Source organism: Suillus plorans (assembly GCF_016647745.1).
Source record: "Suillus plorans strain S12 chromosome Unknown HD556scaffold_119, whole genome shotgun sequence".
Taxonomy (NCBI): Eukaryota; Fungi; Basidiomycota; class Agaricomycetes; order Boletales; family Suillaceae; genus Suillus; species Suillus plorans.
The window spans coordinates 76,619-95,096 of NW_024537503.1; the positions used below are offsets into that span (position 1 = coordinate 76,619).

General features: G+C 41.2%; 3 protein-coding genes across 3 annotated transcripts; 1 reads left to right on the forward strand and 2 right to left on the reverse strand.

The window, feature by feature from the left end:
• Window positions 1–2,085: 2,085 nt before the first annotated feature.
• Window positions 2,086–2,409, reverse strand: HD556DRAFT_1215873 (uncharacterized protein; the record flags this gene model as incomplete). Its single annotated transcript, XM_041296679.1, has 1 exon — window positions 2,086–2,409. A coding segment is annotated over one exon (324 nt), but the record flags the coding sequence as incomplete, so codon positions are not given.
• A 3,868-nt stretch (window positions 2,410–6,277) lies between these two features.
• On the reverse strand, window positions 6,278–7,900 carry HD556DRAFT_1451069 (uncharacterized protein; the record flags this gene model as incomplete). Its single annotated transcript, XM_041307872.1, has 1 exon — window positions 6,278–7,900. The coding sequence occupies one exon, from the start codon at window positions 7,898–7,900 to the stop codon at window positions 6,278–6,280; it is 1,623 nt and encodes a 540-aa protein (XP_041152591.1).
• A 5,029-nt stretch (window positions 7,901–12,929) lies between these two features.
• On the forward strand, window positions 12,930–13,261 carry HD556DRAFT_1451070 (uncharacterized protein; the record flags this gene model as incomplete). The annotated part of the gene is made up of 2 exons (XM_041307873.1): window positions 12,930–13,118; window positions 13,190–13,261. 2 exons carry the CDS (start codon window positions 12,930–12,932, stop codon window positions 13,259–13,261), a joined length of 261 nt encoding a protein of 86 aa, XP_041152592.1.
• Between the last annotated feature and the right edge of the window lie 5,217 nt (window positions 13,262–18,478).

Here is an 18,478-nt window from a genome sequence, read left to right on the forward strand (position 1 = left end):
TATTGAAGTGATCTTCAAAGCAAATAGTGGTTTTGAATTTTTAAGCTTCCAATTGTCTGCAAAATATGAATCACCGAGTTATAATAGTAGGGCTCTTCCATCTGAGTGTATATCATATTAGTAGTAAGAAACTGCTTCAAAATTGCCCATGCACATTTATTTACTAGTGGTGTTTGATTCTTTGTGATATGCTCATAAATAACAATATGGGTAATATCATATTACTACTTACTGTCATCAATTTGGATATCATTGGGGGTAGGTGCATTGTCATTGGATGCAGCATATTTGGATATAATTTATGTAGTCTATAGAATATGGCTCAGCACTATAGTAAATGAACTTAAAACATTACCAATATTCAATCATTCACACAAAGTCTATACAAGGTCTATAGTAAGTCATGTCAAGGTAGTTAGTTGTAGCAGAAGGAAAACTATAAAGGTGTAAGATCAGTATATATAGTAAATAACAAATTTGGAAGCTTAGCAGTTATTATTGTGCAGATTATAGATTATAGTAGACACAGCAAATTGTCTATTATGATCCAAGTCTCCTATGACTTTCTGTGTATCTATAACTATATCACATCTCTTTAACAACAACAGTACTTCCTGGTAACTCAGAAAGTTCTCATCTTTTGATGCTAATAATTGCAACATAGTAAAGCTCTTTGATATGTAGATTATATACATCTTTTCGCAACCTCAGTGACTTGAATAGATGATCATAATACTGGTATGTACCCCTATCACCACATTTATTGATTGTAAAAGCCAATAGACAGTGAACTCATGTCAACTCCAATAATGAGATTCAATTAGCAAAAGATCTAGCATTAAGGTCATCATCAACTATTGGTTCTTGATCACCTTAGTCACTTTCAAATTCTTGGAATAACCCGATGATGTGTATTTCCTTTTGAGGACTTTCAGGGCTCCATATTGTCTGCTCTCATCATACACATCCTGCATATTGCATAGCATCAACATCAGCTGTTCCTCTTATGATTTTGTATATATGTGCAATGTTTGGTTGCGACTTAGGTGATGGGTGAGTTCTGCTTTTCCTTCTTCTAACATGTCTGTTGCATTAGTTAGTATGCCTAATATATGAGTGCATATAGATATGACACTATATATGCAGCCTTATCAAGACTTGCAGAGCATTTTATATCAGCTGCATCTAGTATCATGTCCGGATGTACTGAGCAAACACCTTGAACAGTACATTGAGTCATATCACATCAAGATATGAGTCTCAATGCACATTTTTTTATGGTGCACTATTTGACTTACCCTTGTCATATAGGATGACAGCCTACATCCCTATGAGTTTCAAGTAGCCTTTGACTAATCTAAGTCATGTGTGAATCTCTGCATGCTCCTCTGTCTCCTCCTCTGTTATCTCCTCCTTTGCCTCCAGACATGTAAGTTATGTTGGAAGCTCTTCTGCTTCATCTAAGTGCCTATTTGCAAATTTCCTCAATGCTGCCACATGATGCTGTGTAAGGACATCTCTATTGACGTCCACACTCAGATACGGACAGACAGCAAGTACGTGAGTGAGCATATATGATTCAAGAGAGTACAGGAACAGATGATGTCTACAGCGTATGTGTCTCTATATATATAGGGTCAGGCGCTATGCGCGGTGTCCAATCAGCAGAGGGCGTGTGTCATGTAAGTGTCCAGCTTACACCCTTCCCCACTATCATTGAGCCTTTTCCTTCTCCCAGACGTCCAGCGCCTCACAGTCTTCGAGCTGTCTCCTAGGCAGCCATTCATCGTCTTCCTCGCCAAAGCCAACCCATTGTATGAGGTATTGCGTCCCTCATCCCTTCTTCCTCTCGTCAATAATCTTTTCTACGAAGTTCTCTGATTGTCCATCTGCGGTCACCACAGGTCCCGGCTTTGGGTGTTCTCATGACGGGAAGAGTTCCGTGTCATTGGCATGGTACACACATAATTGGCTAGCGTGGAAGGTGGGGAAAATGTTGGGGGAATTAGGTAGGTCCAGAGTATAAGTTGAGGTTTGGGGATGTGCGTCAAGGATGGTGTATGGGCCATCATAACGTGGCATGAATTTTGTGATGTGCTTGTCGTTTTTCTGGATGTATTCCCTTCTCCTGTGTTTTGTCGCGAGCAGGACCTTATCACTGATCTTCAAGCTTAGTTCTGGACTGTGACTCTTGTTCACGCTGGTCGCTTGGGCCGCCTTTGCGGCCAAGAGGTTGTCTTGTGCGTTCATCACGTCCATCTCCAGCCGTTTGAGCAACGATAGCGCATGAACGTCTTCTGGCTCTTCTTTTGTAGGCGAGCAGTCGATGAGAGGTGGTAACATGCGTGGCACACGGCCAAGATGCAACTGAAATGGCGAGTAACCCGAGCTTGCGTTCACAGTATTCATAATATGAAAATGTACGTGGGGCAAGGCTCACATCCAGCCCTTATGATTACGGTCCACGTAGTAGTGCAGGCTCTGATTCACTGTCTTGTTCATTCATTCACTTGCCCCATCTGTCTTGGGATGATAAGCCGATGACATCCTAAGTTTGATACCAGTCAGTTTGTGCAATGCTCGCCAAAACTTTGAGATAAAAATCTTATCACAGTCTGACACAATTTCCCATGGCAGTCCATTCTCGCAGTACCAATGGTCGAAAAACAATGTCACAAATTGTTCAGCCATCAAGTTGTCCTTGCATGCCACCAGGCGGATGTCAGCATTGAGTCTATCTGTCATCGAAATCAACATGTTAAACCCTTGGTCTTCCAGCAAGGGTCCGATGAAATTAATGGCCACTGAGTCCCCGCGATTGTCCGGCACAGGGAGAGGGTGGAGTGGGCCAGCGGTCGGTGTTGTTCTTGACTTGTTTCTCATACACTCCGTGCACGATGGGATGTACGCCTCCATGAGGTCCTTGCGCATGTTGGGCCAGTAGTACGAGCTCTACAACAGTCCATAAGACTTGTCCACTCCAAAATGTCCTGCTGAGTCATGTGCTGTGCAGAACAAGATTTCCTGAAGGTCATCAACTCTGGGCATGATCAGTCTGTTTCCAATGTAGAAGAGACCCTTATCATCTCGAGACAACCCAGGGAGCGAGCCTAACAAACCAATCAGCTTCTTACACCACAGGTCAGATTCATACCCTTTTACAATGTGTTTCTGAATGTCATTGTGTGTTTTCAGCATCAGCAGAGATGCGCAGAGTTCCTTGGCTGATAAGCCATCGGTTCTTCGAGATAGCGCTGTAGAGACTGACATCTCTGTGGCCTTGCAGAGGTCTAATTTCCAATGCATGTTGAATGCTAATCATTACCCGAATCGTTCCCTATCATATCCGACTCGATACACACCAAACCCGAAAACATTGGACATTGGACATTGGACTATCGGACTTCGCGTGTACTTGTCCTACCTATGTCCTGTCTCATTGCGCTAGCCCCACTAGGTGCGTAGTTACTTGTTTTCACATCGCTAACATTGTAGACCACATTATTACATTTCCGCAGCACCTCATGTCTTATTACATAGGACATTGGATCCGAAAATATTGCGCTACTACTTTCGCCTATAGGGTTCTGGATTTCTATGTATCTACATAAATATTGGACTTCCCATAGCATTATCATCATCCAAGTAGAGGAGAGTCATTCTCCGATGCTTAGGGGTCAAACCTGATATTTCATAGTTCTTAGTTGACATTGCGAATATCATCGTTCCTTCACCGCCCATATCTGTCATTGTTATTATTGCGCACACCCCTCGCTTTCCTGACGCTCGCTATAGTGTTACTATTAGTTTCCGATACCCCAAACCTGAACCCGATAACCCGAAACCCCGAAAACATTGGACCCGATGCTTTTGCATCGGACATCGTAATTATACCTTCGGACTTTGTTTCCCGCTGTAGAGACTCATGCCTCTCATTGTGTGATATGGCAGTTTTCACTAGGGAGTACATGGCACGAACTTGCAGCATCACTCTGTATGCTGTCCGCAGCTATTCCTATATGAGGCGCAGCTTTCCCGCGCAACACGCACACTTCCTGTGCTTCATGATGCATATGCACGCGTGCTTTCCCACGCTTGAGCGCCCTATAGCGCCAGCCATCTTGAAGCATCCATCCACTGTCCACCAAGCTCTCTAGTGCATATATTTCCATTTCTCTTATTTGCATATCGTTCCACCTTTATTTATATCATGGACCCTTACTTACATATATCTTTACATACCTCACTTGGTAGTGCTTCAGCTCCGCATGACAGCACTTAGGCGCCATATATAAGCACCAGCAGTACATAAACTTATGAACCTACTCATTGACCTACTCACTCACCCACTTACTACCTAGCAGAAGATAGTTGAAATCTATTCCTTGGCACCTCGCATAGAACATCTCTCAGCTTGCATCTCTCACCTCTTGTCTAGTATCTAATCATCACTTAAGCAAACTCAATCTTACTCTCTTTCATTTCCGCTCACATGTGCGTGCACCTTCGCTTTCCCATGCCTTGTGCTTACCTGCGCTTTCCTGCACTTCGCATCAGCCAACCAGTAGCGCCTACTACCAGATCTTTGCTGCACTCGCTTCCCCTTTAGGGTCAAATGCACTTGTCGTCTCAAGTATAGCAGACTAGGCAATGCGCAACCTCACAACATTTATAGATACAGTCCAGAGCCTCATTTGTTCCTCTCTGTATCATTGAACCTTCACCGTGCTCGGACTATTGACCCCACATCACTCACTTACCCCCAAAACTATTCCCAGACCGCAGACCCCTGGGTCGAACACACTTGTCTCACCAAGTATAGCAGACTAGGCAGTGAAAAGACCACAACATAAAGATATCAGTTTGGAGCCATCTTTGTATAGCCCCACTCTGTGTTGTATTCCTACAGCGCATTGGCGCCAGTGTTGAGTTCACCTCGAATATAATGAATATCAATGTTGTATTGCGACATATACTCGGCCCAATGGGCTTGGTGCTGTGATAAGTCCTGCTGGCTCTGGAAGTTCTCCAGGGTGCGATGGTCAGTGTAAACATCGACATGCATACCAAGTAAGTCCAAACACCACTTTTTCAACGTGCGCATGATGGCCAAAAGCTCCTTCTCATGTACAGGGTAATTCAGCTCTGCCGCATGAAGCTGTGTTGAGTTGAACGCAATGGGTCTAGCCTCTTCTCTCATTGGACCCTAGGACAGCACGGCACCAGTTGCATAATCTGACACATCGCATGTGAGATAAATCTTGTTCTGCCCCGGGCTGTCGTGATCGATTGTAGTAAGGCATTGAGGGCTGAGCACCATGTCCTTGATAGCGGCAAATGCATTCACATGCTCCATGGTCCACACAGGAAAATGCACTTCGGCAGCCTTGGTCGTCAGAGCCACTAACACACGTGTATGTTTTGCGACATTGGGGAGGTGATTCGATAGGTAGCGTACCATACCTAGAAAAGAGCACATGTCAGAAGCCTTCCTAGGTGTTGGCCAATCCACCACGTGTGCAGTCTTTGATTTGTCGGCCTCCATGCCCTGTGCGGATATGCGGTGCCCCAAAAAGTTGATCTCTGTGTTAAACAAGGATGTCTTCTTCACGGAGCAATAGAGGTGCGCTTTGCGTAGAGCCTGCAGGACCTGATGAACGTTAGACTCGTGCTCTTCCAAGCTCTGAGACCAAATTATAATATTGTCGAGATACACATGGCAAACCTTTCCAATTAGATGTCGTAAGGCCACCGTCATCCGCCTTTGGTGCACTGCGGGCGTGTTTCTCACTCCCATAGGCATCACTGTCCACTCATATTTCCCAAAGGGCGTATGCACCACAAGGTATTTCATGTTGTCTGGATGGACACAAGTCTGGAAGAATGTGTTAGTCATGTTGATTTTTCCAAAAAACTTTCCTTTTGCGCAATCCTTCAAAATTTTGTCAATGTGTGGCAGAGGGTGATTGTCTGGCACTGTATTGATGTTTAAACACCTGAAATCATTCACCCAACGGAGCAAAACTGAAGGATCGGCCTTTGGAATTATGAATGAAGGCGAAGACCACTCACTTTCGGAGTGTCAAAGACATCCACTTTCAATGTGCGAATCCAGTAATGTCTTCCATGCCGCACAATACTTCTTAGGGCAGTCATAAGAACACTGCTGAACAACCTTGTTAGCATCCTTCAATTTGATTCGGAACAATACATTGCTCAGCATCGTGTTGTTATGTGGTATATCAGATGGAAAGCGATCCTTATACTCATTCTTCAGTCAAGCGTCGCATGCCTTTAGTTCTCCTTGGTACTCCAGTCTGGCAATAGTCGAACTGATAGTCGCCACAATGTTGATGCCCTTCACGTCCTCACATTCAGCATCCACAATACCTTTCAACTCTGGGAGAACGTGTTTGAGCTCTTGAACGACGTCATGCTTCATCCAGAATAAGTCTGGTCCTGAAGCAGACACATGTTTCAGATGTTCTGTAGTTGGCTTTGGCACTGTGTGCTGCAAAAGGTTGTAGTTAGCATCTTTAACAATACAAGTACATAGCTCATGGTCAACAACAATGCAATTATGTTCAAGAAAAGGGCCTCCTAACAGTAGGGGTGTACAAAGATTTGGTGTGATAATTGCACGTACAGTGCGAAACTTGTAAGCTTGGTCGAGCGAGCTACACGATAACTTCACAAAATGCAAGAGAATACAGGATTTGTCTTGAGAGAGTGCGAGTGAGACCAGAATTGGTTTGGGCAGCTTCCGGCAATGTAGTCCGAGTTTGTTGACGAGGCCTTCACCAATCAGAACTAAGGACGAGCCATGATCAATCAGCGCAGAAACATTTAGAGGAGAAAAAACAGCTGGTCTGTCCACAAAACATTCCCAGCGGAGATGGGGGGTCTGTAATGGAGCCACGCACTCTTCGCCAGAATCTGAGCCTTCTAGCACAGTGGACGGCATAACCACTGCTACAGTGTCACTCTCCTCTGCCTCTACGGCCGCTATGATACCTTTGTCCTTCTTTGCTCGTTTCGACACGATGAGCACGGCCATCAAGGTTTTGTATGTAGCACCATTGGGGAAACCCTTCTTGCAGGTAGCAGATCCATGTCCTGCGAAAGGCTCACGACACTTAAAGCATCCATCATTATCGCAAAGTAGCTGACATTCATCTTCTGTTAAGGACGGTAGACACGTGAAAGGTTTGGATGCAGACGAAGCATTATTGGTCATTTGTCCAGCCTTGGAGTTGAAACATGTCCCCACCGTCAGTTTCTTCCCTCCAGCGGAGCGTGCATGTTCTGCACGAAGTGCTGCCTCCATGGTGTCTTTCTGTTGCACGACATATCGTAAACATCTTTCGTCAAGGAGCCAAACCTTTTCGATCCACTTGCATAACTTGGTCTCTGTGATGTTTTCAGCTTGATAATCTGCCGCCAAGTCTGAGTTCATGTGGGCCTCAAGATGGTAAAGGATGCTGTCGTCCTTGAGATGCGACAATGTTCCACGTAGGAGAGTGTTCTGGCCTTGAAAATTGACCGCCCACTCATGGAAAGGTTGCTGACCCTGCATCGACGCCAGCATCTTCCTCCTAACTGAGTCGGCCCAACCCGAAGGCAGCCAGTAACTGCATACTTCTGCCATGTAGTCTTTAAAGGTGAGTGCGTCCAAGCGCGCCTGGTTGTTACTATACCAGTCCTGCATAACAGGTTCCTGCATTCCCCAGGCGACTTTCTTCACCATCTCTACGTCTTTCACCTCTTTGTGTAAGAAGAATTGGGTACAACCCATCTCCCAGGTGCATAAGACTTCAGGTGTGAGTTCCCCTGCTGTAAGGAACGGTGGCTTGCTAGCCGAGGATTGTTCAACTTGCGCAAATTTTGAGTTAGTTGACATTGTCGGTATCTCGATATCACAATCTGAATCAGAGTTAGTATCTGTACGTGTACGTGAATGGGAACGTGGGGACAGTGCAGTATTAATGGAGGTTAACGAGGATGGTACCAATGTTGGTGCTGCAGAAACCATTTGCATAGTCAATACGTTGGGCGCAGACAATTGTTTGCTGCGGCCTCGAGTAGTGATGGCTAAAGGGACAGTCGGACATGATCATTGGAAAGGCAGTTTGTCTGAATAATGGGTTTGACCGGTGGTCCATACCCAACAGACGATATTGGCGGTATAACAGTAATAAGAACGGTACAGTTGAATCAGTTATCAGCTACGCTCAGTGAACATAAAAAAAAGTGTAAGGACGTCTCTATTGACGTCCACACTCAGATACAGACAGACAGCAAGTACATGAGTGAGTGTATATGATTCGAGAGAGTACAGAAACAGATGATGTCTACAGCGTATGTGTCTCTATATATATAGGGTCAGGTACTATGCACGGTGTCCAATCAGCAGAGGGTGTGCATCATAAGGTATGTTAGTTGCATCATTGAAGTGCATCATGTACGTGTCATGTAAGTGTCCAGCTTACATGCTGACTGGATGCTAAGATAAGTAGCTGCTGGTTTCTAAATTCAATATCATATAATGTCTTGAAGTCAGTCCAGCTCCCTGATAGTATTTGCTCTGACATAATGTGTAATCATTTAATGATGATAGGAAGTGTGTTTGCCTCCATCATCTACTGGATTCCATTTTTATTGAATGACATAATCATTTTGTTGACTTCCATGTTATTCTGGAGCCTATCATTATATATTTATTCTACTTAGTTGCTGAAGGAGGATTTGAATTGTCCATATCAATGGAATCTATATGCTCAATAGTACATTCTGAGTTTGTAGTAGCATAATGTAGATTGAGAGAGGTATCAAGTGCATGATAAATACACCAATCAACTATTTCATGAATCAGTGCTAATAATACTTGACAACAGAAGAATCCATACAAAATAGAAGAATGTCTGGACAAATTAAGTACTGGAGATGAAGTTTCTACACAATATATCTGGGGATATAGAAGCATTATGCATAAATCCAATTTGAACATTGTTCATATAGGCCATAATTAACAAATATGTATCATGTATGCAAGAAGCATTCATGTAAGGTGAAACATCGAGGTGGGTCACAATCTGCCTGTAGAGACTAATTTTTTTACTTAGTGTATGAAGAGGTATACAATAGTGCAGAGCAAGACAGCAGCCTTTCCCTGACTGTCCAGACACCTTGAAGGTCCATGCACCATCGATGTCTTAAATGATGCCTTTGCATTTCATCAAGTGAGTCATATCTTGTAAAATTCATGGATAGATCTCATACAGTGAATTTATAGAGAGAGACATGTAGAATTCCAGTTGCAGACATTCATTATATTTGACCTAATCTATTTCGGAAGTGAGAAGCTGCAGAATCAGTTCCATGAAGTCCTTTAAACTCAGAAATTAAAAAATATGTTCTGACCAGTGCCAATCACATCATGTCCATTAAAAGGCGATAGTATAGTACCATAGCATATTTGAAGCTGACGACTTCAGAGAAAATGTTGTATGCAATCCATAGTTATGAGAATCAAAGTTTACAAGACTTTAAACCAGGAGGTGTAGGTGTAGATGTTTCAAACACAATGAATTAAATCAACACATCTTGTATTTAAGATACCTTCAATACAATTTATATTCATGATAGACTTTTGGTCATTCAGAACAAGCTCATATTCACCAACAAATGCAGTGAGGCTAAATCAATATATATTTTAAATTCATGTTTGCCCTTATCAAAGAACATACATACTTAATGCTTTGATCTTCAAAGTCAACATGTATATAATATAATTAAATGTTAAGCCACACATTTTTTGACATACCCTATGACTAAACTGATTCAACTAGAATGAAACATATAGTTACCTATTTATGTTTCACATTTTTCAAATAAATTGCCTGGACCTTTCTATACCAATATGACATCATTGAGAGACTTCCATTCTTTGTTAGTACTGACTGTTCATTGAGTGGAAAGACTACAACACTGGATTATGCATGTCAGTATTTGAAGGGAAGATACAGACACATACTATGCATTACCATGTTGCATAAGATTGTTGGGTATATTAAACTCAGCTGCAGCAACTACCTGATTCTCTTAGATGGTCCATATGATGATTGGAGAGTGAATGATGTGCCAGATGAAGATGTTAGCTCTATGATTTAAAATGAGGAGATGGGAGATGGGAGATGGGAGATGGGAGATGGGAGATGGGAGATGGGAGATGGGAGATGGGAGATGGGAGATGGGAGATGGGAGATGGGAGATGGGAGATGGGAGATGGGAGATGGGAGATGGGAGATGGGAGATGGGAGATGGGAGATGGGAGATGGGAGATGGGAGATGGGAGATGGGAGATGGGAGATGGGAGATGGGAAGCAGGGGAAAATGAGAAAATAAATATATTCAATAATACTGTTACATATTTTGTAATTTTACTTTTATCAAAATCATGCTCAAAGAATGTAAAACTAACTAATCTTATATACTAAGTATGTACTTTTATTTTACTACTGCTTATTAATGTACTTCTTTTTCAAAATCCACTACTTCAATTTATTAGGATGCAGCCTGTGGAGATCTATATCACTCTGTCATTTCAAACAAAGCCTGGCATATTTAAGCACAATCACACATATGTTGATATTATTATACCATAGTCAGAAGAGGATATCAATGGTCCTAGTGGAAAAATGGAATGACTGTCTAAAATATTTTACATGTCTGTCATCCCTCATATTTCTATTGGGCGCATATTCTCTACTTCCTCAATACTCAATCTTTATGTTGCATTCCTAAGAATGATCCATCAACATTTGGTTAATAGTCATAGAATCATGTTAATGTCAAAGGAGGTCTTGGATATATTTTATGATAGAGTGCTGCTACCATCCATAGGAGACTGCATCAAGACAGCTAGATGCCTTACCTTAAGCACATTTTGGAGGAGATAAGATATAAAGTAAGAAGTAGAGATAGATGCAAAGGTGAATGAGAACCTTTAAAAATAATATCTCTCTCTGATGATGACTTCAGAGACATACAGGACCATATGGAAGTTCACATATGTGATGAATGGTGTGAGTGAGGAATGATAACTAGATGAGAAGGGGAGAAAGGGTGAGAAAGGGTGAAGTGGGGTAAAACTCAAATAGACCTCTGGACACAAGTATAAGAACAATTCCTCTAAGTAAAATATGGAGGGGAAACTTTGAAACTAGTAAAAGTAACTGAGAATAGAGGGAGCGCAAAAGGTTGTGCTGATGCGATGCTAGAGTGAGTGAGCCGCCAAAGGTACAATATGATGTGCGACTGAGTGGCCAAAAGTTTGATGAAGCGCAAAAGCATGAGGAAGAGCCGAAGGATATATGAGAAGGCTTTAGTGGAACACAAAGGCGATGCGACACAATGGAGAAACAGGAGAATAGTATAGCGAAACATGCAATGGATGAAGTGCAAAGATTTGCACTGCTGTTAGCGAAGCGCATCCAGTAGTAGGCCGAAGTTTTAGATTTTCAGTCAGAGTGTTGCATGCAAATGAATGATAATTTCAATGGGGGAAAAGAAGATACATGAAAAGTCATAAGTACTAAGTATATATGATAGTGCGCTAAGCGCTGCTTGGAGCCAAGTAGGTAGCAGTAATATGTAAAAAAGGGTCCATAACACAAGTACTGTGAACATAAGCAATATAGCTTCGGAGATATGGTCAGTCTAACATAAATGAGATAAGGTACACATCAATGGACAAGCGGAGGAAGAATGTGCAATGGAGCTGAAGGAAAGTGGATGTGAACCGAAGTGCGCGCATGAGCCATGGCCGTCAGCCGACAATGGAAAAGATGCACACCAAATGTACACAGTGTGAGGACCTAAGGGATGCCGCAAAAACAGCCTCTACGAGGCTACAAGGACTTCAAGTCCTACAACAGAGAGAGATTAGCATATATAAATTATTATTTTTGATTTTGGAGGGAAAAGAAATTAAGCTCCTAACAAAGGATAGACAGAGAGGCTGTTTCTCAGGACCAGAGGAGGCCCTGCATTACAATCTGTCTGACCTTGACTGGCCATATATGATGGACTGAAAGCATGAAGAGTTTCTGGTGGATGTGGGCATTACCACAACATGCTGTCCAGATACAGTGTGCTACAGGCAGAAATGTAATAGGAAAGATCACAGCAGACACAGATAGCATTCAGGAGCACCTACAATCTATATTATGAGTCCATGTTAAGAACGTGCTCAATAGTCGGATCCGAAGGGCTTGGCTTCAGCTTGTGCGCTGCACCCCTTACCCGAGTACATGCCCCTAACTTCTGAAGGCTGTCGAATGATGTCCGGAGGGCGTCGGGCAATGTCCGGAGTCCGATGTCCGATGCGCGGGAATTCCGGCGGACGTTCGGGAACAAGAGATAAGACTAATCCGGATGAAGTCCGAACTAGAAAGGAAACAGCGGAGGACTACCAAAGGTAGAGGCGGAGGTGACAAGTCTATAGGAATCAATCCTAAGACGAGTGGAGGTCGACGAGAGAGATACTCAAGTCGAACGGAGGAGAGAATGAGCAGAGTCTAAGATAATATTCGAACTGAGGAAACTACAGAGACTGTACAGGGTTTATATACTACTGAGGACATAACGGAGAACAGTAAGTGCAGTGCGAGGCTATGTAAAGCTATGGATAAAACATATGGGACGACTATCACTAGTCTATCGGAACTTAGTAAAATGAAGACGGAAATGAATAAGGGACGGAAAATAAAGTGTACTAACTGATAAGGGAAATACCAAAGGGATAAGGCACGGAGGTTAGACGCGGGTCGGATCCGGACGATACATAGAAGTCGGCCGGATCCGGAAATCCGGAAATGATGAGTGTGATAGGTCCGGATCCAGAACGCGGGATATGACAGTCCATCTACATGAACAACAATCAAGCAAACTTCATTTCTGATAGCGATGTCTATAAGCTATCTTCTGTGTACATGGCTGAATGCTTTGACATTATGAAGGTGGTCGATGGCTGCAAGAAGAAGACATATAGTGTTAGAGATGAGTATAGGGTCAGCAGTCATGCAGCCAGGATCATGTTAGATAATATAGAAAGCAAGGTCAGTTATTTATGCTCTATTCATTTATGATTTGCATGTAAGCTGAATTACTCTGGATGGTTTTTATGCAGGCTATTCAATATCTGCAATTAGATCTAATACTGTGGATCCCATCCACAATCTGGTTTGAGCTCAACAGGTGATGCATACAGGAGATTCAAAGGACCCAAATAGCAATTGCAAAAAAACCTACCTAATCTTGGTATTCTAACTGGGCTGCTTAACCACATGCTTTGCTCAACTATGTTAACCCCTATCATCTATGACTCTCATGTCCATGAATCTTTCACCCTTTTTAAATATAGGAATATACTTGAGACAGCAGGGATGTTTTTCTTACAGGACTTCAATCTTAGTAGTAGCACATGCTTAGACAAGATGTAGCAAATAGATGATGTGAACATTTTAGGGCTCATAGGCATAATTACAAAGGCACAAAGAGATAGAGCAGTTTGAAAGGATGAATACATAGCAAAGAAATGAGGCAGAATCAGAAGAATAATCTCTTGATTGGATGCCAATCTGGACTACACTTAAGATAACCATTGTAAACTCATCAGTTATAATCATAAGACTATGATCTTGGATGTTTAGGCTATTCAACATTCAACTCACTATTGGACATTTAGTTGTAATGTTCACAAGGAATATGTAGCTTATGCTGATATAAGAAGTCTTAAAAGACATCAGACCCTACCCTAACACACTTTATGAGTATTAAAAATGTGCTTAAAGGGTTGGATCCAAAGGACTTGGCTTCAGCTCGTGTGCTGCACTCCTTACCTAAGTATGTGCCCTTAACTTCCAAGGGCTATAGGATGAAATATCTTTCCCGAAATTCATACTTTGTAAGTCATTATTGTATTGCTGGATATAAAGGAATGAGGCTTTATTATACCATGCAGAAACTGTGAGATCAATTGTCTGAGGACATAATTTCAAGATATTGCGACAATTGAAAGTCATATTGAATACTAAGCCCCAAGATCAACATGGAGCAGGAGCAATGTTTTCATTTATCATAGTAATAGTATATTCATTCATTTATAGCATGCACATTAATTATAGTTATGAATTACAGACACAGTTTAACAAGAATTACACCAATACAATGCAGCAATCATACCCAAGAATACAGAGCAGTAATATTGTAAGTACCAGAGCAAGCTACTCTTTGTTTCCATGAGGAACAGAAATCTGAAATGCAAGAAAGGTCTTTTTATATAATGTTCAGATAATTCATAAGCTATCTCACCAAGTTTCAGGCAGCTCATGTGTGCTACAGGTATCATAATTGACTGAATTGACAGGCTTCCTGCATTATTGGTGGAATACACAGTCTGCAGCATTTTTATTTATGTAAAATGCATTCAGAGGTAGGAAATATTAAAATTTATGATATAAACACAATAGAAATCAATAGAAATATTAGACTACAAAACTATACTGTCCCAAAGGACATTCTCACTGTCCATCAACAATTCTTATGTATATCCATCATGAATTTAGCATAAGACTTAATGTACATTTGACTTAAGGTTAGGACATCATGGTATGCATTGATTACACATTGCAAGGACAGAAATTCACAACTCTCATTTGGTCATGGCTGTGACTATAAATACAATTACAAATTACACATAGCACAGAGTCAGTTAGTCATTGAGCTGCCTCAAAATCCTAAAACTGGAGTGATTCTCTCAATACTCAATCAAGATTAGCCTTATTAATAGGATCACTACAGATGAACTGGTCACTCTTATATATAAGATGGCTGGCTAAGACCCACTGAGAAACTCCCAGATATCTAAGTATAACATCAGAGACATCAACACTTGATTCTGCAGTCTTCATGTTCTGTGCATACCATTAACTGCTTCCTTTTGCACAATATTCCTTTGATATTATACAAATAATAAGCAGCTATCAGATAAATAATGCTGATATTATCATTAGTATCATTTTAACATCAATATAATAGTGATTTCTTACATATTCTTATGGACAAGTAAGGGATCACAATAACCATGGGTTGGTTATAGAGTGAGCCACTTCAACATCAATATATCAGACAAGCTCAGTCAAGTGCATGCAACCATAATGGTAAAAGTGTTCACCTGTGGCAAATGAGGTGACAGGTGTATAGCAAAGATACTGTATCCAGGGTTGAATAGAGAGTTGGGATCCAAGAATGATGAAGAAAACAGAAAAGACAGATGAGAAGTGTGGCTGAGAATCTCTGATTTCATTTTGGGGACCTGTATGATATTTGTCGGTGCCATAAAGGATAAGGTTGGAAACTGAGAATCTCATTTGGTGCATCAGAGAAAACTTCAGATTTTATAAAGTATCCACAATTCCCTCTAATGCTGAACATTGGTTGATTGGAGAGGACAAAACAGATCTAGATAGAATTCATCAATTCATAGTCAGGGTACCAAGTCAAAAGTTGTCTGAGTCACAACTTACTAGTATAGTAATATAAGCTATAGAACGAATAGTAATTTTACTAATAACGTGAGTGGCTGCATTGCCTTTGTGTGTTTCTGATCACAATAAGTTTGTTGTGGTACTTGGCCTGTGAAAGATATAAAGATATTCTTATGTCATAAACATACTCAGTATTGAGTTGAAACAAACAGTGCAAGCATCACCAACCTTAATGAGACTTATATTACTTGCATAAAGGAATAGCAGAAAATCATCAGATCTTGCTTTCATGATGCCATTGTATAAATTGGTGACCAGCTTCCAACTACATAAGTCAACTAGTTAGTAAGATATTGATTGCCCTAAATTCATGAATCTTAGTACTGATGATCACAGCACTTTGAGCTCTAAGACACCTAATTTTGTCAAGAATACTGAGAGCTATGATGACTAGCTCCTAGTAAATCTTACAGTGAATGTTTTGGCTGAAAAAAAACAATGTGAATGAATCAAAGCCACCATGCAAAAATGTGGTAAACATATATAATCACTGAAGGGGCTCTGAGTATGACTTATTCCATACCTTGGATAGTATGATTCTCTATCCTGTTCCTACCTACTTGGGTGCATTTAAAAGGAAGTCCACTTTCAAGAACTACATTGAGTATTATAAGTTGCTTGCTATCTCCCCTTTTTCTATTGCCTCATCTGCCTTTCACCTTTCCAGACAAAGATGTTTTTGTCACAGCCCCTACCCCTCAATTAAACAGTTCTGGTTTTTTCAATACTCCCCAATCTGAAGTTGATGTGTTCTTCACTCACTCTCTCTCTCTATTTACCCCTTTATTAACCTGTCTCCTTCAACTATCTATCCTTAAGGGCCCACACTACCCTGCCCAGGCATCCTTGTCAATGGTGCTTAGTGTTTTTATTTCCTGCTCTATCAGTTTCTTATCTTCTCCCAGCTGTTGCTCTATTCTAAGGACTTTTTCAGCTATCAGATAATGAAGTTCCTGCAGGTTAGTCTTTGTCTCCACATTTTATCTTATGGCTTATTTTAGTTGACTTAAGTCATCTCTTTGGACTCGAACAGTCACATCATCCTTCTCTTAGGTGAAGATTATCTTCTCTCCACCTACCTTCTGGATCACTTTGGCCTTTGTATGCACACAGACCTCAAGATCTTTATCTGTATGGACTATAAAGAGCCTCTCACTGTAGCTATGGTCCCTGGTCACTGCAAGACTTACCACCGCCAATCCCTCAGGATCATTCTTCAGAGGTCTCCTTCAATCCCTATTTTAACCAGATCAGTGCTTTGCATGCCTTTCTAGTGTACATGAATCAGAGCAACAGTGGTAAGGACCTCAACTTAGGCAGTGATAGTAATAGCATGAAGAGGTTATATGAATTTTTATGGATTTTAATGAATGGTGCTAGCATCATATGCCAAGGAGAACTGGGCAAATGGCATCCAGCGCTTCATATAGTTCAAAGCTCTGCATCATGACAGTAACTTTTACAAGTCAATAGACTTCACTCTAGATCTGGCAAAATTGAAGTACTTTGTCAACAGTGCTTGCCTTATCTACTCTTTGTAGTACCAGAAGGATTGTGAGTTCTCCAATTCAAGTTAGTGCTTTCACTTCCTTATTCCCTTAATGCTTTGCTCATCTCTTTATCTTATATTATCGTGTGTGTTAGACGAATCATAAAGGTTCACTGGAAGGTCTTAGCCCTAGGACATGCAACCACCTTTAACATGTTATTTGAGTATTAGCAATATATCTTCCCCATGGCTTAGAATTAGCAATAGGAGCTAAAGGTCTTCTTTGACCCTGACTTTGAGTAGATCATGGTCAAACAAGAGACCTTGGACTTCTCTAAATTTTGTCAAGACATTTGGACTATTCTTGAACAGGTTAAGGAGAAATACCTCCTATTACCTAAGGCAGTACCATGCTGGAGGGCCTGCCTACCCACATTGTGAATGATATGACTAACTCTATCTGTGGTTATTCCTTTGCCAATGACAAACAATTTGACTCCCTTATGCTGGAACTTTTTTCTCACTTGGTTGAGATCTATCACTCAGCCATGGTGGATGGAGAAGGTCATCTCACCTGAGACATGCTGGCAGTAAAGGACATCCTTCACCATACAGGTGAGGTATGGAAGCTGATTTACCACCTACTCTATATTACAACATAGCTATCTAGTCCTCCTGTAGTTTTCTGAACGTTCACTAAACTTCTGGATTTTATCCTCAGCCATTGAAAATTAGGAGCAATTACTTGGATAAGGAACACAGTGCACAATCTGACGCCAAGCTCTTTGGATCCATCACCTTGAGCATGTTCTTAACAGCAGACCTTTTAGAGTTGAATGCACTTGTTCATACAAGCATAGCAGCTTATGCAGCACCACAAACTTCAATGTACTATTATATTGGTTTGGTACTTTCTTCATATCAATCATTCTGAGTTGAATTTCTTCTTCATTATGGTGAACACAATAATGAGAAAAGATGATAGACTAAGAAGTCTATCCTTCTCTAAAGTTAGTCTAAGCTCTGTCTATGCTGCTATATCTAAACAGATATGTTTGACCCTAAAGAGAATTGCTACTAAGTAGAACCAAGGATATGTGCAACCTAATGTAGGTATAATAATTCAGATTGATGGATACTGAATAATATGTTGGGTCTTGCTTGCCTAAGCCTTTAGCTTGTGAGTTGGGTGCTGCATGGATATGAGTCACTCATGCAGGTCATAGGTATGGGTATGGGTCTGGGGTCACAGTCATACCCCTACCTGTACCCCTACCACAGATTTCAATCAAAATCAGTGCTATGTAAATAAATTTTAACTACCTAAACAATTTGAAAACTGTCAAACTCTAAAAATAAAAATAAACATCCTGTACAACAC